The 22,536-nt window shown below is 42.3% G+C and overlaps 1 protein-coding gene across 1 annotated transcript; it reads right to left on the bottom strand.

The window, feature by feature from the left end:
* Positions 1-1,203: 1,203 nt before the first annotated feature.
* On the bottom strand, positions 1,204-21,300 carry ENOSF1 (enolase superfamily member 1). The gene is given in 9 exon segments (XM_009886646.1): positions 1,204-1,312; positions 4,204-4,337; positions 4,518-4,630; positions 8,611-8,782; positions 9,843-9,935; positions 10,366-10,395; positions 11,531-11,644; positions 15,891-16,004; positions 21,295-21,300. Coding segments are annotated over 9 exon segments (885 nt in total).
* Positions 21,301-22,536: the final 1,236 nt, after the last annotated feature.

Raw genomic sequence — 22,536 nt, 5'->3', positions numbered from 1 at the left:
ATTCCCGCTGTACTACGCAGATGCTAACCCGGTTTTAAGTTGTTAGCGAGAGAGTTTTCTGCCCGTTGTTTCAGTTACCGGTGGCCACTTCTGTTATCATTCAGTTACTGTGTGTGAGTAGCGCTTACATGCTTCATTTAGTACTGAAAATAAGAACTTTTATGTACGATAGAGGATTCCTTCATGGTTGTAGAAGGCTTTAAGTATGTTCTAAAGAGTATATGTTTAATAAAGCTTTTTAAAAAAATCTTTTGGAAGGGATGATGCATTTTTAATTTTAGTATGTTTCCTTATAGTTAGTAGTAAATGTGAGTTGGAAAGCAAAGGTAAATTCTGTTTTACTTTAGGATGTTGGAGGGTGAGATCTAGCAAGAAAAAATAAACTCAAACTTCCCATGGTCTTCATATATGAACCAGCAAGAAAACAAAAGATCTTAATGGAGCTTTGTCTGAAATGCAATCTCTGCATAACATTTCTGTATCAGCATTTGTTTTATTCCCCAACCCTACATGAATGATGAATTTGATAGAAATCAAAGAAACCTGTAGTTAAACAGAGGCTACTAGGTAGTATTAGCAACAATGTCTGTCATGGTTTAAGACCAGATCCCACAGACATATGGACTAAGTAAAAGTCCTTAGTCCTTAGTCTTTTACTGCTCCTACTGGAGAGATGATAGTATTTACAGGATTGGAGCTTATTAATTAAATCTTAGCAGAATTCAGCTTTCATCTCTCCTTATCCTTGCAAATTCTGCAGTAACTTCAGCCTTATAAAATTCCTCTTTAAGAATTCAGTTGTGAATAGATGTACAGTTAACATTCAGATGCAGCATATTCAATACATATTTGAACACGTGGAGAAATGCATAGTCATTTTTATTTGAAATATCTTGATTAATGTTTAATCAGTAAACAATGGTAAATATTGTCAAATTGTACAATTTGAGATAAATCTAAGAATTTAATAAACAGTGTGCTTTTATTCCATTCATTCAGAGGCCTGAATAAAAGGACTTGCATCTTTTTTAAACCAACTGATCATAGCCTTCAGAAGCACGTTTTGCATCAAAGTTGTTTGCAAATCTCATTGTACTGATCTTCATTATACTGATCGCTGATCTTCAAACTAAGTCATGTCATGCACTCAAAATTAAGTTTGAGGAACCTACTTCTCAGCTAAAATCTTACAGGGTTAAATAGTCAATGCTGTTGTGCCTTTTGACTGAAAAGGAGCTTCTGCCAAACTTCTCCCTCTGGAAATGGATAGTTTCTTGCAGAATATTCTTTCATTTCAGTGGAACATCCACATCTTTTACAGATTTTTTCAGCCATTCAGACAATGAAGACGTTGCAGTTGAGTAACAAACATCCTTAGCTCTTCAAGATTGAAGTAGGAATTTGTATCTTCCTTTGAGCCTGTCTGAAAAGCTAGTGGGAATCTTCTTCCCAATCAGTCTCAGTCTATCCCTGTTGCCTGGTTAAAGCTGTGAAGGATCACAAATGTTGAGGCAACTCTCTTAATCTCTTTACATCTTAGCTAGGTGAGTCAGCAACACAAACTATTAGACAGACCTCGTCCATTCCTAGGATTGAGTTCTGACTAGGGTTACGCTCCTTTCAGCTTCACACTTTGCATTTAGAGGGTATAAATCCATAACCCTACATCTTCACCATATTAGTCCATCTCTTACCCCATTTTTCAGTATAAGTGTACTGAAGACCACATGAAAGGTCTGCTTTACGTATTAAGCCTTGCAAGTCTTTCACTGCAGTGGAGATGATACTTTGCAGCATACCTGAGGTGGCACGTAGGAAATTTCCTTACATAAAGCAATTGCAGCTTTCACCGTAAAACTAGTGGTGTCTTTCTACCCTCGTTTGCTGCTGAAAATGCATTCAGGACATTAGTCTTAGAAGATAACTTGGTTTTGAATTTCCATCAAGTAGGACTTTTTAAGCTTAAATTGTTGTTCTCTTTTCCTACATTTAGACCAACACAACGAAATTGCAGAAAGCAGATGTCATTACCTTTTCTAAGTACATCAGATGTAAATAGGTCACTACTTATTGGGAAGGTTCTCCGCAGTATCTACTGTAGTCCATCTTTCTTGAACAGAGATGATCAGACTGTATGTGCTATTTCATCTGAGATCATATGAGAAACTTGATACATGGAAGAATCAAACCTATCTTTTTCTGAGGCTGCATTAAATGGACACTCCATCACCAGTAGTTAAACACATTCGAGTCTGCTTTCAAATTACTGAACACACAGATAGTGGTATTCTTGTTACTAGACCTGAACCCCACATCACATGCTTCTTCCAATAAATTTCATCTTAGCAGTCTTATATTTTTCATGTAGCAGTCTTATATTTTAAAGTAATCTAGTTCAGATATTTGAGGTGTCACCTGCATTAATGATGCCTCCCAGCTTTAGGTTGTCAGCAAGTTCTTACCATGTGTATACTTTTATAAGTTGAAAGTTCTTGAGTGTATTTACAGTCCTCTAGCATACAAGAAAACAGTTTAAGTTGCAAATTCACTTAACAGTTCTGCCTACACTTAGCAAGTTGAGTTCCTTTTGCTGGAAACCACTTTATGTAACATGTCAGATGAGGTGGAATCTGCAGGGCATTTTAGCAAGTATAGCCAGAGAGGATGTGAAACAAAATGTTGGCCTCAGGGCCTGACTAGTGGGAATTAGCAGTCTCAGTGAAGTTAACCAGGACAGGAAGACCCAGCCAAGAGAATAATTTAGAATGGGAATCATTTCGTAAGTTAAAGAGGAGTTAGTCCAATCAGAAGGAAAACTTAAAAAACCCTTTGAAGTATTACCTTTATGAAACATGACAAATGGTCTATTCTCACACAGGTGTATGGGCATACAGAGCATGCTTAAACAGACCAATATATACAGCTCTGGAAGAGGAATTAACCACAACTTCACTGTTCCCCTTCATCAGCACAATTTACTACCAATAGCAGTTGCTGAAATGAAGCGTCTACCTTGAAGTCCAGGAAGGTTTATGCTACTCAAAAGAGCAGAAAGATGTAAAAAGCAGACTTTAGACAGCAGATCTTAATGAGAATAACAGTGAAAATACATGCTTTAAATTAATAGATATGAGACTTACATGATTTCAAGCAAAAAACCCGAGTATTCAAAGAATTTTGATATATAGACTTAAACAGGAGGTACTCCTGTTTTGATTTGCCGAGTATGAAGACTGTTCACTGCTGCAAAATTGACTAGTATGACTGCAGGCTATATTCAGAGCAGTATTTTAGACAAAACACGGGACATTATTGTTAGATCCTTTTAGGAAGCTATGAAAGGAACCCACAGGACCTGCTGAAACCAGGGGGTGTTCTTGGACTTACTTCCTGATGAATAAACTGTCCCAGCAGTTCCCTGTCCCACACACTCCCCAGCTGATGACTTAAAGGGCTGTACAGGTGGCATTAGACGTCAGTTCCTTACCAGCTCTGCATATCCATAGCATTTCTGAGTCCTTGCCATTTGCGCTGCTGACTGCTACACTCATTCTGCCTCATATTTTGGCCTTGAAGAGTTTCCTCTCTTCTGTCATTCCTCCTCCGAATGCATCCTTTTATCATTTCCCCACTCTCCAAGGGTAATTCAATCAACTTGGAGATGGCAAAGAAATTTCTTACCACTTTGCTCAAATACTAACTCCCTCTATGTTCTACCTTCTTAGACAAACTTTCGTAACCCACATTATTTCTGACATGTTGTGATGGCGTGCAAAATTGGCCTTACTGCAATACCAGAAAGAATATTAGTTGCCTGGTCATGACCGATGAGGGTTCAGAAAAGAAGGAACTGTTTCTGAATTTTGAGATAAACACCTACCTGTTAAGCCATCAAAATCAATAGTCTGTTAATTAGTTTGACTTGGTCAGTTTGCCACCATAGTCACTGGCATCTGTAAAGTGTCTGAATATGGAACACAGCCCAGGTTTCAAGTACTTTTATCAAAACCACAAACTGTTCACTTTCACCTGCTTAAAGTTTAATCCACACTTCTAACTTCCCTTTGTAGCCCGCAGGTAGCTGGGCTTGTAGAGTAACAAGACAGATGCATGCTGTGACCACCATTTAGCAACATCTTTTTTAAGAAAAAAAAAGAACGATCACTATAGTCAATTGCTGCTGGAGTATTTTGTATAACTAACTTGCTTTCAAGGCTTTCAGATACTGGGATATAATCAAATATTATCGAATGCTGGACTAGTTCACAGAGACCCCCAAGTCCAGACGAGAGAAAGATGGAGCCCCAAACCAAAACATCGAAAGTGCTTTGGTGCAGCTCTACAGCATGACATGAAATACAGAAAATTACAGCAGAGCATGCAAGCTTATGCTGAGAAATCACAAGCATGACAGCTGAAGAAACTAATCAGACTAGCTTGGAGGGTGGGGACAGAAAGATTTTCTCATTGCTGCTTCATTTTGCAGTGCCTTACTCTGGAACTTTTTGGTCATCAGCAGCCACAGACAAATTTTCATTCACACTTCCCAGCCTGCAGCTGTCAATTTGGACATAACTCCAGGCCTTAGCTTGTAGAAGCTGTTTAAAGATTACTCTGTTGTGGCAGTGCACTGGAGAAAATAAAAAGTTAATACCTGAAGTCTCCCAGATTAACGTATTACAAGAGCTGCTGGCAACTCATATAAAAACATTTGTATAGTGTCCCTTCTGTGTGTCTCAATAAATCCAAATTATTTTAATTACTCCATTTAAACGAGAGATCACATGAGAAGTTGAATGACACACCCCCCCCCGGTCATGCCACTGTGTCCCCAGGCAGGGATTTGGGGTACATTGGGGACCGGACTGTCTTAGCCCCACTTCAGCATGCTCAGGACTGCACAGCTTTGGGATGTGCTTGCCTATGTGAATGAGCAGACGTTCCTGTTTAGATACAGCTAAAGTGAATATAGCAGTGATTCTGCTGTAGGAACTCATTCCTTCTTCAGTAGACCAGTCCAGCCAGATGAAAGATGGCCTTGTAGACAAGATACGCTTGGATAAGAGTCAGGATTCCATTTTTAGCTGTGCTACAGATTTTCTGTCTGGAGCTTGGCTAAGTTGTTCAGTCAGTTCAGGCCTCACATTAATTTCCCGTGTTTGTAGTACAGATAATAGTACTCCCCTTATTCACAGGGGAATTCTGTGGATAAATACATTAAATGCTTATGTGGTTCTCAGATGTTATGGTGAAAAGAAGAAAAAGGTTATACAAACCATCAAGTAAAGCCAGTATTCAGGACTGGGCTTTACTTTGTAAAGCAAGGCTATACTAATGGGTAATTCAAACCCATCCTAATAGATGTTCATTATAAAACACACCCCTCCCCGAATTAAGTGTCCTATCTACTGGTAGACAACAGCTAAGAGCGAGAAGCACAATGAAATATATTGATAGCAGGGCTTGGCATGAGAACCTGGCAGCAGAGACACTATGCTCATGCAGTCGCTGTTGTCTCCAGTTGCTGCAGAGAACCGGAGATTTGTTAATTCACGTTGTTTGGCTCTGTAGATATGGTGTCAAGACCTGGCAAAGAGATGGGTGCAATAAAGAACAATTTTCTTCAGGTTGGAGAGCGGTACTCTAGAAGGTACCAGCCTGTCTACTGACACCTCGCTACTTATGATATATCTGGGAATTAGTTCTGGTCTTTGGACTCATTAAAAATATTTCATGTGAAAAGTGTTTAAACACATCTGATGGCAGTGACTTACTACTAATGCTAGTGACAAGCTTCCTTGGGAGACAGGGAAGGTTTCAACCTTATAAAATAGCTGCATATATACAGGCGAAATTCCTCCTAAGGCCAGACAGGGCACTGAGCACAGCGACAGTCCTCACCCTGACCAGTCCCACCTCGGGCCCACATCCTTGACCCACGGGCTTTAGTTTCTGCCTGGGCTGCATTGCAGGTGTACCTGCTTCCAGCTGTGGTACAGCTGTGGGCACATCTGGCCATGGACCAACACCTCGATGTGGCCTTGTGACCGTGGCCCTGCTCTGCCATGGCCCTGCCTGGGCACACCCTGGGCTGTGTCAGACCTTAGTTCCCCTCACCAGGCCTGATCCTCAGCCCTGCTGGCACACTGCTGGCCTGGCCTGGCCTCAGCCCATCCCCGTCCTTCTCCCCAGGGAGGTGCCCAGTGCTTGGGGCTGAGGCTACCCCACTGCCCCCCGCCAGGCCGGGCTGGGAGGCCTCTGCCCTGCTGCCCCCATGGGGACCCCCGGCAGCTCCCCCTCCCCTGGGAGCAGCTGGCCTCTGTGGCCCCCTGCCAGTTCTCTCAGGCTGCCTCAAGCCCTAAGGCAGCACCACAGATCCAGGCCCATGGCTGTGCCAGGCCTTGCCCTATAAACCTGGCCTGGCTCTGGGCTCTGACCCTGCCACAGCACCAGCCCCTGCCTAAACCCAAGCTTCTGAGTGAATACCTCACAGGGGTGCTTCAGGGCTCCTTGGGGACCATCTAAGAACCCCCTCTTTGCCCGCACATGAGCTTGCCAAGCCTCTGGAGCTACTCAGGGTTTGCCTGAGCCCCCCAACCTGGCTCCAATTTTTCCCCCCCTCCATGTCCCTTTTCCATTTCCCTGTCCCCACCCTGGCTCTGTGTCCCCCGAAATGCCCCAACACCCCACAGCAATTAAATCATTCTTCAGCAAGTCCCATCTGAGCCCAGACCTCTGTTGGGTGGGAGGACACATGCCTCCGGTGGAGGGGGGGGGGCTGCCCCCAGGGCACTGAGGGCAGGAGTGGCCTTGCTGGCCCTGTCCAGCCTCACCGGAGGCTTCCCCCCACACGCCTGTCCTCAGGACCCATCTCGACTCAGGCCATGGCTCCCAGTCCCTGCCTGAGCTATCCCCAGGTGTGACCATCTCCCGTCGCATTGCAGCTGTGCCAAGCTGTGCGCCTAACTGATCCGGACCCTGGAGAGCAGGTTGACAGCCCAGCTCAACCTGGGTCCGACTTCATCACCGTGGACAGGCTGGCAGTCACTGGGCTGTGTCTGACCCTGGTCCCTGTCATTGGGCCAGACCCTGCCCTCAGAGCTCTCTCCTCACCATGACCTCGTCTGGCAACCTCCTCAGTTGACCCTGGCTGCCACCCCCAGACCAGCCGTGCTGTCAGCTCCTGGCTCCCCAGCCCTCCCTGCACCCCTGGCACTGCCCCTGGTGCCACCGAGAGGGTGAACTACAGCTTGCTAACTGCATGATTTTCTCAGATTTCAATCTTTACAGTAGAGTTAGTGCAGCACAAATAGAGCTGATAGAAGAAGAGAAGCCAGGAGCCTCTCAACTCTAAAACCCACTCCTTCATATAGCCCTTGCAATGTCATGTCTACACATGTGCTGCTGAGCTGAGCAAAACACTCGCTTAAGCACCAAACCCACAGTGAAATGGGATCTGTGATAATTATCCTTGGGCTACAGGGGATATCACCTTCAGCAGCCCTGCACCTCTCTACAGATCACATCGTCCAGCCTACACTGTTCTGCACAGACATTACCCAAGTTGTCCCATGGAGCTGCAGTGTGCTCCATGGAGCAGCATGGACTTACTCTTTGTACCTTGCTTCTCTACCTTTCATCAGGGCAATCATGATCATGGATGCATTCTTTCCTCACTGATGTGAGAATATGAAATTTTAGCAGATACTCTCATAATAATAATTAAAAAATCAGGTATTTCCAGGTTGCTCACAGAAATCATGTGTGGGAAGAATGAGCCAGGGAGATAAGGTGAAGGGACGCAACCTTGGTAGGGAATAGCTGAAATAGATAACAAATAATTTTCAGCTGTGGCATTTAACTTTAGTGAGAAATGCAAAGGAGTTTTGGCACCAGCTCCAAAGGTTATGCAGTAGTTGCATTAAACAAGTAATAATTAGAAAAAAGCCCGAAGCACTTACACATACACTCACACGTTCTCTGGTTGCCACACAATTCCTAGCAGTGCTAAGGCCTGCAAGTTAAAAACAAACATTCAAGACTTGCTTCTGGTTTTTAATTCCCAATGGAGTTACTCAGTAGCATAAAGGATGGAATAAGAGATGATTCAGCATACAGTTTTCTACTCATTTTATAGAAAACGTAACATATGTTATAAAACTTTTTATTGATTTTTTTTTTCTGCTTTCTCTGCTCCACAAGCCATGTAAAGAATTACATAGCAGAGTGTATGGAGCAGTAAAGAAATGCAGATACTGTATATCTGGGGTTTTAACAGTGCTGCTAAGTGTAGCATGTTGGGAGCACAAATTCTGAACCGAACTTCCAATTTCACTGGAAACCACACATTTTTTAAACAAGCCCATGCACATTTTATACTAAATGTTGGCAGCCTTCCTCATGCAGGCATTACAGTCCTTTTACATACCTTTTTAGAAACAAACTATTTCTTTAAACTTAAGGGAATACAGGTGCAGAATGTGCATCGAGGTCCAGTAGCAAATACATTTAATGGTACTCTGAATAACTAATTCAACCTGAACTCTGAATATGCGAAGGAACAGTATCAACATTACACTACAGTACTGACTGGAGTCACTGTGTTATTACTGAAATAAAAATTTAACTCTCCAACCTTTGGAATGGTTGTGAGTCCCATCTGGATATGCATATCCTCATCTGGAAAAGTTGGCTCTTTAATCCATGAGGGTTTAAACTCAGCTGGTTTAGTGAGCCACTCTATTGCTTCCTTTATTTCCCATTGTTGGTTTGCAACCAGCATCTGGGGATAAGGGAAAAAGAATCAAATACACTGAAGGATTCTATTGACATTTTTTATGTCAAACTCTCATAAAAGAGCTGCAAAATGGATATGAAGTGGTAGAAATTCAGGAAATAAAAAGAAAATGAAAAGCTGGAATTGCCATTCTGTCTGTATTGTACTTTTGGCCACATTTACGCGGAGTTGCAATGACTATAGTGATATCCAGACTAGGTTTGAACCAAGCAAATCAGGAGCTCTAGGAAGTAGAGCAGAGTATTCTGTGGGAATGAGCAGATACTTGGCAGCAGATACTTGAGTAAAGCCCCCTAAAGCATGGACATCGCTGCCTGAAATTTTCAGCAGAAAAGCTTCTTGACAAAAAAAAAAAAATGCAGTAGTTTCTCAAGCAGCACTTCTCTCCCACACAAGGGAGAATTTTTCTCCCTACAAAAAGTTAAACAGGCCCTTCAGGTCCTTGCCACCCTGTATTCACAGAATTCCTGTTTTGGCATTTCATGGTATATGGCATCCCACGAAAGCTCTGTGCAGCGCTGCAGCCCCCAGAGTAGGTTGGCAGCTGTGGTGTGCCAGGGAACACATGGGGCAAAGAATCCAGCCCATAGCAGTCAACAGAGTAACATTTCCAAATCAAAATGTGTGACTTCCATCAAATTATTCCTTTTCATTCAAATATTGTAGTTTGAAAAACTTATTTTCCAGTTTATTTTTGGCCAAACATAGGCGAAAAAATATTAACAGACTTTCCTCTGGAAGCCTCCCTGGATATAAAAGACACTTCAAATCTTCTAGAAGATGGTCCTGGAAGTGGAGTTCCCCTGCAGAACTGAATGGAAGTTCTGGCACAGAAATACAGGATAAAATTCTTAGTAATACATCTTCTCTGGTCATGTTCAATACTGCTCTTTGTTGATACACATCAACATTTGGTGTCATCGTTATTCAGGATTTGAAGAAAGAATAAAAAATATTTGTCAAGAACTGTATATAATAAGAGATATTTCATCTAATGGTTTTAAATAGAAAATAACATAGTATAGTAGCAAAAAGTTATATCCACCATTATTTTATCTGGGCTAATAATTTCTCGTACAACTTTGCATCTACAGGTATTATCCCGTAGATCTGCACCCACCTTTACTTTGAACCTAGATGCATGTTTGGAACAAGATATAGATCACTTCTGAATGATTAATGCAGCAGTAAACTGGAATCCATAAACTAGAATTTACAATTTGAGCATCACTGTCTTACAGAAAGAACTTCCTTATTACTTCTCTTCCCTTATGACTAAGCTTCATCCTACTCTGAAAATAAAACAGCAATGTTTTTTTCATAAATCAGTGGAAACATGTTTATCTTCATTTTTGATCAGCCCTCAGCTTTGACATACCATTACTGTTTTTTTCTGCAATGCAGCATTATGCAGTAGTAGAAGGGGGAAGTGTCTGAGCGAGATACAGAAGCAAAGTCATCACTGCCCATATCATAGACCTCAAAGAATTTGACTAGGTCTAGTCCATCTGTTCAAAGCTTAAAACACAGAAAAATAACACTCAGTACAAGTGTTTGCTATATGTTGCCCAGCCTTCTCTCAAGGCTTATGCGCCTAACTGCAAGCAAAGTTACATCAATTATACATAGAATCATAGAATATCTCGAGTTGGAAGGGACCCATAAGGATCGTCGAGTCCAACTCCCTGCTCCTCGCAGGACTACCTAACACTATATTGTGTGACTAAGAGCATCCTCCAAATAACTACCACACTGTATCTAGAATAATATTAATCTACACACTTTCAGACTAAGAATAAGCTTTTTATTTCTTCCTATGAGGTAGCAGAAAACAATCAGAAAATGAGATCAGATATATGAATAACATCCACCTGGACCAAACTCCTCAGCTCAGCTTAGCTGTAATATACAGTAAATTTTTCCAATCCAGGTATGAACATCCCATGACTCGGCAACACTACTTCTAGATATACCAAGGCGTTTATTTCCCAGAATATAAATCCCAGCTGTATTAATTAAATCTGACACCAATAAACTGACAAAAGCTTTCACAGAAAGCCAAGCACCTGCAACTCTCTCTGGCAATAAGAATGCTGCTTTAGGAAGGAAGATAAGGGCCCTCTGCTGCTGACAGTTTCAGAGTATCCTTCACAGCCAAGGCAACCAGAAGTTCTAGAAGAAACCATCAATTATCAAACTTTTAAGGTTCATGTTGTCTACAAAGGAAACATCCCCATTTCTCATCTATGAAGTTATTGCAGGTTAAGGGCACTGGGCTTCTGAACATAGCTATCCAAGCACAGATTTTATGTGTTTTCATTAACACTCTTAATGATCACACTTTTGGCTAATCCATATCACTCTCCTGAGTATCCTTATGCGCATAAGTTCCTTGTTTAAACCAACGCAGCTGCACCCATGCAAACTCACTGTTATACACAATATACCAACACAAGGAGACTTCCATTTCTACCTTAATACCTTGTTCTCAATACTCATATTCCTTGGGTATATCCTTGATCATAGACAGGACTGCCTTACTGGAAAAATTACTTAAATGGCACTGGGCCTGCTTTTTACCTCCCAAAATGGATCTGAAATGTTACATTTTTACTCAGTCCAGCAAAACTTCTAAGTGTTTAAGAGCAGTGAGAACTGATCATCATCTGTTAGCATTTCCCCACTTCACATACCATTTAAAATCTTACTATTGTTAAGATTGAACATTCAAACCTGTCTTAACTGCTGGTCTGAGTAGCCCAGCTGGGCACAGGATATTGTATAAGCCAGATATCCATGCTTCAACATTTGCTGTTCTGAAGCAGATGAGGATGGTTTCAAGTCAGGCTGTGTTTTAGTCAACAGAAAATTATTTTGTTAAATAGTGCATCAAAGACTGTTCCTTGGGGACCGTGAAGGATTGGAGGTGTTTGACTTCTTTTTTTTTTTTTTTTTTTCAAATCGAATAGGTCAATTTTGCTGAATTTCTCCCTAGCTATTTCATTGCAAGAGAACTGCAAACCAGATAAATCCTTGGAAGAAGCAGAGAACAGCGCAATCTCCTTGCTAACCCAACACAAAGAGTTATATGGCAAAAAGTCACCAATGTAGCACAAACTGAAGGTCTGACTTTGTGCTCCTGGAACACGTGAGAAGATGCCAGCAAACAACAGGCTTCACCTCACACAGTCCCCTTCCCATTCTCTAAGTGATGCAGAACACAGATCTGTTTAAGCTCATCCTTTCCCTTTTTCCTAAGATGGCCATTTTGGAGTATTTCTGGAGGGGAACAAGTATAAATATCAAATTACACTGAACAACAACAACTCCTGGTGCTCCAGATTTCATCATAACGGCTGTCCCTCCAACCTGTCTTAGTCTCACAGGCTGGTGGTGTATTCCTGAGTGAGCTACTCCCACCAAAACTGATGAGACAACTGAAGGATTAGGAGGATGGAGGGTACCAAAGTCCAGCTTTGAAGAAAGGTGGCTTAGCATAAGTTTCTTCATCTGTTAGCACATCAGTAATATATCTGAAGTCGTGCAGAACAGTGATTGTTTGGCAACCAGACTGAAGGATGACATGTAAAACAAAAAAAAAAAAGCATAACATAATAAAACAGTATGATGAAAAAAACATTAAGTAATGCTAGTCACTTGAGGAATGGCTGCCAATCTTTCCCCTGTTTCTCTGAAGCAAGCAGGGAGTTGAGACAGCAGATATTCTAACACACACACACACCCAACCCACCTCATCAGCCTGTGTTGCGCTGCCAAATGTCTAAGTGTGTGCCTAATTTCATGGCTGTGGACAGTTGATAATAAGCTTTTTTTTCAGCTTCCTTTTAAACTTTATCCAAGCAGGAGTAAAAAATTAAACAGGAAAGCCAAGTCACACTTTTCAGCTGTCAAATTAAGCCAGAGAAGCACCCCTGTTGTCACACCTCCTGCCCTCAAGGGGAAAAAAAAAAAAAAGGTTCTTTTAGAACAAGCTCTTTTAGATCTTAAAACTGAACAGAATGGCCCCAAAATGACTGATCACTTCAGCAAACAGATCAACACACCAGGCCCAAGCATTTGCTAGCAGACAATGGTAACATATGCTGTTCAATTTTAGTTGTTGATTTTCAGTAGCTAGTTTAGTTTTCAGTAAAGAAGTTATTTTGGAAAAAAAAAAGAAAAAAAAAAGCCCGTGGTAATTAAAAAAAAAGTAAATCAACCCCCCAGTTATCCGAACTTGAAGAAAAGCAGCTCCTCTGCCAAACCTTAAACAAAGACCTACAGATTAAAGCACAATCTGTAAGTACACAGCTTCCTGTTAGCAGTCAGCATCAGTTCCCGCTGCCAGCTACGGCGCTCGAGCCAGACAAGACAAGCGATACAACTTCCCTGGAAGAGGGGCTGGTGTGCGTAAGGGTGGACACGGACACACGAAGAGGACACCTCTGAGCAGAAATTAACACCCACTGCCAGGGAAACAGCTTGTGTCTGAAAGGAGCTGTTAAGACCGTTTTAGTTTGGACACCAACAAAAACACATACTCTTCTAATACAGTTAAAAACAATAGGGCCCAGTGGCCTTTAGGCTGGAAATGTAACAAGATTTCCTTACCAAGTTGACTAGTAATTTCCACGTGAACTAGGAAACAAACCAAATTAAATAACTGGAACCATACGGACGTCATAAAAGAGATAACACGCAGATGCTTTCTTCTTTATGAGGAAGTGTCATGAAGTGCAAGTGTGTTTACATTTGTCACACAGAATTAATTACTGACACCAAAGCAATGTGGTTCTCAGCCCCAAGCAAGAACGTTTGACACTTTCCCCTGAATATCATTAAGGATTGAGTATCCTTCTTAACCTGGTTTCATTATGGAAGCAGTACTGTGGAACGATTATTAGTAAAAAAAGAAGAGCCTCATAACAGCTTTCTGAAATGGTGACCTTCCCTCCCACCCCTTCCCTTGCTGGAAATCCTCGTCATACAAACTACCCTTTCAACATATAAGATTTGGGGAATTTTGTGAATTTTTTCATGAGCCACTTTTGGGCTGCATTTTGCTCTTGGGCTTTGGCAAGCTGAAGGTTGCTGATTGCTTTCACAAGCAATGATACGTGAAGACTCAATCCAACAGAGCAGAAGTGAAGACAGGAGTGGACGGTGGCAGGCCTGAACCGGTGGGGCTCAAGCCCGCTCTCCCCTGCAAGTTCTGCAGTCAGGGCAGTGTGGTGATATGTCCCAAGCCACATGGTACGTGAGCGTGCACAGCAGCGACTCCAGTCAGTGCTACCAACAGCTTTTTGCTGTTTCTGCCCTCTTAAATCAGAAGGTCTGCAAACGGAAAGCACGTCCAACTGTGCCTGTCATCTTATGGCCACAGCACCATTGTATCAGGTATTATTTCTCCTCCTGCAGGGGTCTGAAGTGCTACTTCTGGACTAGGACTCCACCATACCGAGGGTTTTAAGTTCACAGAGCAAAAGGCCAATTTCTGACTGTCACAACCTAAAGGGTTACCTGGCCTACAGGTGTGGAGAGATCACGATTCTGTAATTTGCAAGGGCATGGAAGCTTTGTCCTCCAAATTTCTCTACTTTATTACAGATTACCACAAATACCACAAAAATCACCACAAGCAAGCATACTACCAGAAAAAATGCCACTAGCAAACATACCTATGATTAATAAAATGAATATGAATGAATATATATCAAGCTATTACAAATTACTATCAGTAATCCATAATGTAGTATCAATCAATAGTAGCATCAATTAGTGTTGTAGTACAGCCAGTAACAGCAGCAGCCAGGTAGTTACATACTATTAGAGGTTGCTACAGCTTATCATTAATGAAGCAAACTTATCAACAACATAACAGCAGATTTATGATATATTACTTATACGAATATACATAATATCAATATGAAGTGAATTAGATTTCAGGAGGAGCCAAACCATCCCAAAAGGAGAAAACAAACAGATCCCAGAGGGGGACCAACCATCCCCAAATCAGGGCGGAACAGACCAAGCCAACAGGCCAGCAGGCAGTGTCCCACTTCCAAAATGATCCGCATCATAGACTCTAGTTCAGCTAGGCATCACTGCGGAGAGCCAAAGAGCTCATAGAAAGTTTGTGTGGGATTGAACCAGGAATTTCTCAGAAAGAGAGTCTCTATTTTAGATAAAAATGGAAAAATGAAATCTTTTTTATATCACAGGGACATAAGACGGAGTAGGACACTGAGCAGCCAATAGGTGCTGTTAATTTCTATTTTTCACCTGTAACAGCCAATAGGTGGTGTTGTTTTCTGTTCCTTCAGAGCATTTTTATTTTTCAGACTATTTTCCACCTTCTCAGGTGATAAATTGCTGTTACAGTTCCCTGTTTTGCGATCATCAGTGGTATCTGTGGATGACTCCAGTTTCTAGGTACCCTGCCTGCACTTCTAAGAGGCCAGCTGCACTTCTCAAAGTTGGGGTTTATGTTTCACAGGGCTAGTCCCCAGGCTCACAGTTCCAGGCTGGGAGCCCTTTCTCTGTCAGTATTTTTAAGTAGACAACATCTTTTGTTCAGTAATTTCCCCTTCTAACCAGGCCATCATTATGGCTGCTCACTTCACTGCCTAAATAGGCTATTTTTACTATCCAGTACCATGCTAAATATACAAGATTTGGCTCCCAGATCAACAGCATATTCAATAGAGAAGTGGCTAAAGGATTAAAACCTCCAAGTAAGAAAGATGAAATCAAGAGGGGGGCATACAGAGAATCATCTGACAAGCAGGGCTAGACTAAATTTTTTTTTTTTTTTCAGAAATGCCACAACTCGAACAAAATGACTCTGAAATGTTCTGACCAATTCCACTACTAAGCACTGCGCAGTTGCTACAATTTCCCATCCTGCAAAAATTAAGCGTGTGCAGAGTCACCAAGAACTCTGTGATGCCTGTACTTTATTTGACATTTTAAAGCTAAACATATGTATAAATTACTGCAAAATCAAGACCAGATGTGCAAATGAGGGCAACTAGGAACAGGGAATCTCTCTGAATTAATGAGCATTCCTATATTGAGATCCCATGAGCATTACCTTTCCCTCTCGCTTGTCCCACAGAGCATAAGGGACAGCAGCTACGGCCAAGTGCACAGCACCCTCCCCTGGTCCAATTTGTTGAGCAAACAAATGTACATCCACCAGTGTCACCTATGGTGGTTTGATACTCACTGATGTCTCAGTTGCTGTTAAATGATATTTTGTTCGCCAGAGATTAAAAGACAGCACTGTTGATAACACAGCAAGGGGAAAAGCCACTGATACTGGAAAAAAAGGAGGAATCTATATTGGTTAAAAATTACAAAAGAAGTAGATGCTAGAATGTGCAACTTGCATCAAATACCCACCTGGAACTCTCTGAGTTGTCACTTTCACACTGGCTTGCCTTAGCACCAGATAGATTCCCAATTTCCAAGATTAAAAATGCAAATATTTTGTGAAAATGCACAACTTGTATGTTTCTTACTATCCTTTTCACAACCAGTGAGCTCTCTGTAGAAGTCTACAAAGTTGTTGACAATTTCTCCCATGTGTCTGTTGACCATGTGAATAAAGCAAGCCTTGGCAGCACATATGACTGGAGAGCATAGCAGAATTCACTGCCTGTAACAGAATGACTGTGAGCTCTTTCCTCAGCTGATACTTCAAGAACTAACCTTTTCTGATAGTCCATGAATTTGAAGTATCAGCATGGAACCATTTACTTTGCACCCAGGTCTGGGTGGGCACTGTCAATTTAGTTGCAGGGCCATGTTTCATCTTATACTTGCTTGTTTCCAGATGCTGACCCATTCCTCCAAAAAAAAATAATTTAATAATTACGAAAGGCTTTCAAGATGAAGAGTTGCTCCTGTATCGCATCCCACTCCACAGAGGAAGAAAACAGCCACCCTAGACCGACAGCCCAGAACACTGTTAGAGACAGAGACCGTCAGATCACATGTCCTCCAAGGAAAACAGTGTTTCTATAAATAAGAGCGCCTTTATATACCATCCCTTTCAAGCAACTGCTGTGTCTAACAGAGTTGTTTTAGTAATTACAGTCATGTTCAAGTTCCTATTTCCTCATAAGGCATTGTGTTTCTGGCAGTGAGATAATGGCAGTCGTGGTCCAGCTGTTTCGAGTTCCCAAGACTCAGGGCTGAGGCTGAATTCTGTTTTTTTCCAGTCCTACATACCACTATTCAACGTCAACATATATTCCCAGCAAGAGTTTTTGTTAGGGTAAACCACACGCAAATCATGTCTAGCAAACTGCAGAATGTCAGAGAAAGGACAGGCACAGTATGAAGCCTCGTGCCAACCATCATTTTCTTTAGCAGCATGGAATAAAGAGAGTCTTAAGAAATATGAGTCCATGATTCCAATTCTGTGAGGTCTCCCCTGTTCAGGGTATTTGCTTGAGATCTTAGAAACCAGTGTCTGAATCTCAGTTTTGTAAGAACCTTTGTGTGTGATTCTGGGCAAGACACTACTCGCCTGTGTCTCAGCTCCTTTGCTGTTCCTACCTGCGGTGTGCGAAGGACATCCCATCCCACTTTCCTTGGGTGTGATGAACCACGTACTACAGTGGCTGAGGTCATTTATGTATCTAGGCAGCTTATACCAAGCACATTTCACTCATGATGACAGAAGGGTGTTCAGCATCTTATATTATAACAGACCAGGTGATACACAGACTCCAATCTTAGGCTGACTAAAGATAATGGTTTATCCTTAAAGAAGCTTAAAATAACTGAGTATGTACTTGCCAGATTGCTAAGTGATTTAAAAAAAGTTGTAGACATTTCTGTAGGAAACAATTTTAGAGGTAGATTGAAGGAGGAAAAAGCATGATATCATCAAGTCACAGGTTTTGTGGGTGTTCAGCTGGTTGCTTAGAGGGTTTTGACATATTCAGCAGCATCAGCGAAACACCAGACTTGAGTGACAAAGAAGGAATTGCTCATTCTATATTCTAGGACATGGACTGGCTGAGAGGGCACTAGAAAGCCCTTCTAAAGCACTGTTGCAAAACAGTTACATATGGAAGTTACATCTGGTACAAGAAGAGAGCAAGGAGAACCACAGAGAAACTTGTGCATGTGCTCACTTGGGCACTGCTCATGGAACAGCATTGCAGCTGTGTCCTGTCATAACAAACTGCTTTGCCTAACAAAAGCCTCCTGCCCACCTGACCACGCGTACCACGGTGTCCGAGATGTGACAGCCCAGCGAGCTGGTGAAGCAGATGCAGCTGGAGGTCACTGCCACCCTCAAAGGCCGAGGTCAAGCACTTACTCACATGTGGGCTGTCTGTGTGGTGGCTAGCTGCATCCTAGGGCCACCCAGGCTAGCTGAGCATGCCAGGGGCTGGCAGGATTTTCCACCACAAGCTCCATGCTGTCTGCACATAATGATTGATACACCGGCTTTGTGGCAGCCAGATTGCTGCGCAGTGCCCACAGGCTTTACCCAGGTTTTTCCATTTTTTTTGGAGTAGCTCAGGTGTCCATTGTGGGGCATAATGGGAAATCCCTGCAGGCTTTTTCTTAGGAAATCATGTCTCAAGACGCAGGAGTTGAGGTTGGTAGGTGATGCTAAAAGCTGCTCATCTGAAAGGAAATTCCCAGTAGACCAAACACTGGATTCTGGCTGCTGCTCAGTCACGGTCTTCAACTTGATCCTGGGTGAATCAAAATACCTCTTCTCCCCTTGCCTTAATTTGCCTTCCAGAGATGATGAAACTGGTGTCATTTGTGAAGTATTTGAGAGTGAGAAATGCTATATATTAGGTAATAAGGGTAAGATGCCTTGGAAACCCTGAAGAGAGATGCTGTGTATCAGTAGACTTCTGCCTATTGCCTAGCGTAACAGTTTCTGTCCTGTGGCAAAGAACAAATGAGGGTTGTGCTATTTTGTCAATGAATCAAGAGCATTTGCACAAGGCAGGCTGGCCTGTCAAAGGGGATGTGTATCTCACTATTTTCCTAAATGCCATTTGTCAGCCCCAAGCTGCAGAGAGGGTCATTCCTTCTTGCCTTTATGATCAGTTTAACTCAGGGAGTATACCTATTCCTAAGTATACACACACTTGCTCTTCAGAACACTTAGTAGCAGCCTGAAACGGCTGGGGCTCCTCTAATGACAATGGTGCCAGAGATTATATTTAGCCTATTAGTAATGTACTTCTTATAACCTTAAACCCACTGAAGCTATTGATTGAACTTCAGTCTCATATGGAAAAAAAACTCCCCTTGCAAACGGTAGTCCTTTGATGAAGGCAGCAAGATTAAATGCACAGATTTTGATGCAGTCGCCTTAACAAATAACACTAAATTAAAATGTAAATACAGAAACTATTTCAATTGTACTTGCAGTCTTTTAGCACAAAGGAAAGAATACACATTTATGCTACTCATAAGCCAATTTGAGAGATGGAGCCATTCCAGAAGTGAAAAGGGTAATATAGATCAAAACCAAAGCTCCAGTGAAAGTGCTATGGATCTGACCTTGCTACAATGAGGCTGCTCAATTTGCCAGGCACCTTCTATTTAAAAAAGAAAAAGAAAAAAAAAAAAAAAAAGATGGTACATAAGGCTGCTAAAGACTTCTACTCTTTAATTCTCATATGTTTTCATGCTATAACTGCCCAGCCAAATGATGGAGAAATAAAAACGGTCAGTTGTGGTGAAGAAGCAGCACCTAGGCTAGAACTGAGAAGAGAGGAGAGGAAGGTGGGTAGAGGATGTAAGGGATGTAAGTCATCTAGTCACCAGCTTCTGCTCTTAGAAATGTGAGCCAACACTCTTGCCTTTTCTTGGGAACTCCAGAAGGACAGAACCACAGAGTTGGCCTCTTTGCCAGGACTGAACAGGGGCTGCAATCTAGCATGGTCATTTACTGTTTGACAACAGACCTTGAGCATCTCTGTGCGTGGCGTATTCCACAGTTGCTGGAGGAGCAGGGAGACATCCTCACTGTTTTCATAATGAAGCAGTCAAATGATTAGAGGTTCTCCTTATTTGTGGCACTTTCATCAGAGGAGTCATGCTGAGCTGAGATCTATCCTTTTTTGGTTTTGAAAGAGCAGAAATGCTTCCTCACCCAGCGAATACAACCCTGGCGCTTCCAAACACTGAAGCCAAGAGAAGGATCGTCAGCCTCGGAGCCCCTTGGAAGGCTGCCCCAAATGTGAATAAATGTGGAGGTATTGAATGAATGGTGAATGCAGCAGCTGCCACCTGTTGAGGTTCAGGAAAAAAGTGAGTTGTTAGCATGCATGGGATGGATTTTCAGGGCCAAATGCAAGATGCACAGATCTACCCATTTCCCAGTATATACTTATCAGTAGCCTCAGCTAGAAAGACAATAACCTAGTGGGAAAGCACAAAGGAGAGGAGTGAAGTGCTCCTACTGGGAGTAGCTTTTTTGATTAAAAAAAAAAAAGCAATGCTTTCACAGCAGTCAGCTTCAGTGTTAGTACATGATCGATTCATCAAGAGCACTTGTATTCAGAGTTCCCTTTTACATTTCCAGTCTGTTCCTCAGACCCTGCTGAGTTTAACTAGGTAACGGTCCTCTTTCCTTTAAGAACAACAAATCAAAAGCAACATGATGGCCAATACGTGTTTCTACTCACCTAAAGTAAATTAAATAAGAGGAGATGCACAATGTTCTGTAAAAGTACACAGTGCTATGAATACTTTAATCCCCCAACAACAGTGGCTGTTAAAATTTGACAAAAACCATGCCTTTAAATAAAAAGAGAGTGTTAAAAAAAAAATAACCAACGTGCTACTTACAAGAAGCACATTTGCATGCAGAGCTAACAGTGAAAATAAGCTCAAAGAGTAGGACCAGAAAAGAACATTGGTCTCATGGGTAACACCTGAACTCTGTTAAGTTCCTGGGCATGCCATACCCACATGGAAAGGAGGGAAACCTAACACAAAATCCTACATCTACGTACATCCACTAGGAAAGAAATGCTAAGCTACTTGCCGGAGTGTCTGAAATGCCATCACTCTGGGGCTGATCTCCAGAGGCAAGCATCCCTGTCAATTTGGGATCTAAGGACCAGTATCTCTCTGGTTAGGCTCTCTGTGTCTTTTTTTTCTTTTTCCCCGCCCCAAGAGCTGATCAAGGTTAATTCTTACATATGACAGCAAAACGATGCTCTCTTCTTGTATTGGGACTCCCCAACCAATATGAAGGAGCTCTGCTAGGAACCACTCAGGGTGAGCTGACCAGAATCACCACAGAGAACAGAAGCAGCACTTGGCATTCATAACCTTTGCTCCATTTCCACTGCGCACAAGGGAACAGGTGCTCCTCAGTTCCCCTACGTTTCTACCTCCTTTTCAAAATAGGACAGAGAGAACAGATGACACCTGCTACGCCGCACCCCTCAACCTGCTTCCCTCTGCCCTGTGAAGGAGTGCAGAACTTAGCTGCTCACCTCCATCCTTCCGTCTCTCTCCCTTTCCCTCCCCTATGCTAAGGGAGAAGCAGGGAAGCCATTGATGTTTCTCCAGCTAACACTCTCCCTGTGTCAGTAGGGAAAAGTGCAGAAAAAAAAGAACCTGGTGCTGGAACAAAGGCTTAAGCCTGTAGCTGCAGGTGAAGTCCTGCAGTGGGTTCTGCTCCCCACTCTCAACAACATCATTTCCCAGCTGACAACCACCTGTACAAGATCCACCAGCTATCCCAGATTCTTGATCAGAACCCAGGTTTTACACTCGAGACTGTTACATTAAAAATAGATACAACCATCCCATTCCCATCTACCATCTCTTCCCCCGCCGTCTTGAAAAGGTGAGTCTGCCAGTGATGCGCATGACGGGGGTCCCCAGCCCTGCGCTGACTGCCAGCCTCCTGCAGCACCTGCAGGTCAATGGCAGTCTTGCTCCTGCATTAGGATCAGGCTGAGGTAGGTGCAAGATGCGATGCTGTGAAGGCACCTGCACAAATACAGTCCAAATACCTACTGCACAAGACAATTGCTATTGGATGAATCACAATTCTGGGCATCTGCAGTTATCCACCCAGACCTGCTTATGGTGCACAAATCAGTTACTCAAATTTAGTCTTAAATTCCTTAGCAAGGGGTGAGAATGTCAATCTCCTGTTAGCAATGTACTGCTTACCGTGAGTGCTCCTGTGGTTTAAACCCAACATGACGGGGTAGCTCTAAACCTTGTGTGTTGGGTGAAAGTTGGCACAAATACAAACATCTACAGCATCTTCACAGAAAGCTTAAAAAATGAGAAGTTTATTGGATTGAATAGATCAAAATAAATAACAAAGTGGAGGCTCATGGAGTTTAGTTGGTTTATATTCATTTATACTCATTCCAGCTGTGGATAATGTGTTTTAGAAGAAACAGTATTGTAGATGACTATGTGTAAGATAACATTCCGGCTTGTTTCTACCAGTCAGCAAACTCTAGGAGGCTGCTTTTTTTTTTTTTTTTAAGGGAAAAAAAAGAAAATGACCTTTCAAAGGGTACTTTCCAGTGGTAAGAGCTACTCATAACCCTAGCGAAATGACAATTCAGGGTCTGCAAGGACAAGAACACATAAGGTTCTTTTCGTAATGCTTTATGCTAAAATAGGGATGTATTTTTACCTAAATAGTAGGACTGCACACATTTTTATGTTTGGAAGTTTACTCAAAAATAGTATGAAAATATTCTTAAAAT

The sequence above is a fragment of the Charadrius vociferus genome, unplaced genomic scaffold (assembly GCF_000708025.1).
Source record: "Charadrius vociferus isolate BGI_N301 unplaced genomic scaffold, ASM70802v2 scaffold45, whole genome shotgun sequence".
Classification (NCBI taxonomy): Eukaryota; Metazoa; Chordata; class Aves; order Charadriiformes; family Charadriidae; genus Charadrius; species Charadrius vociferus.
The sequence above is the reverse complement of the archived record's forward strand: the minus strand, read 5'-3'. Positions and strand labels throughout refer to the sequence as shown.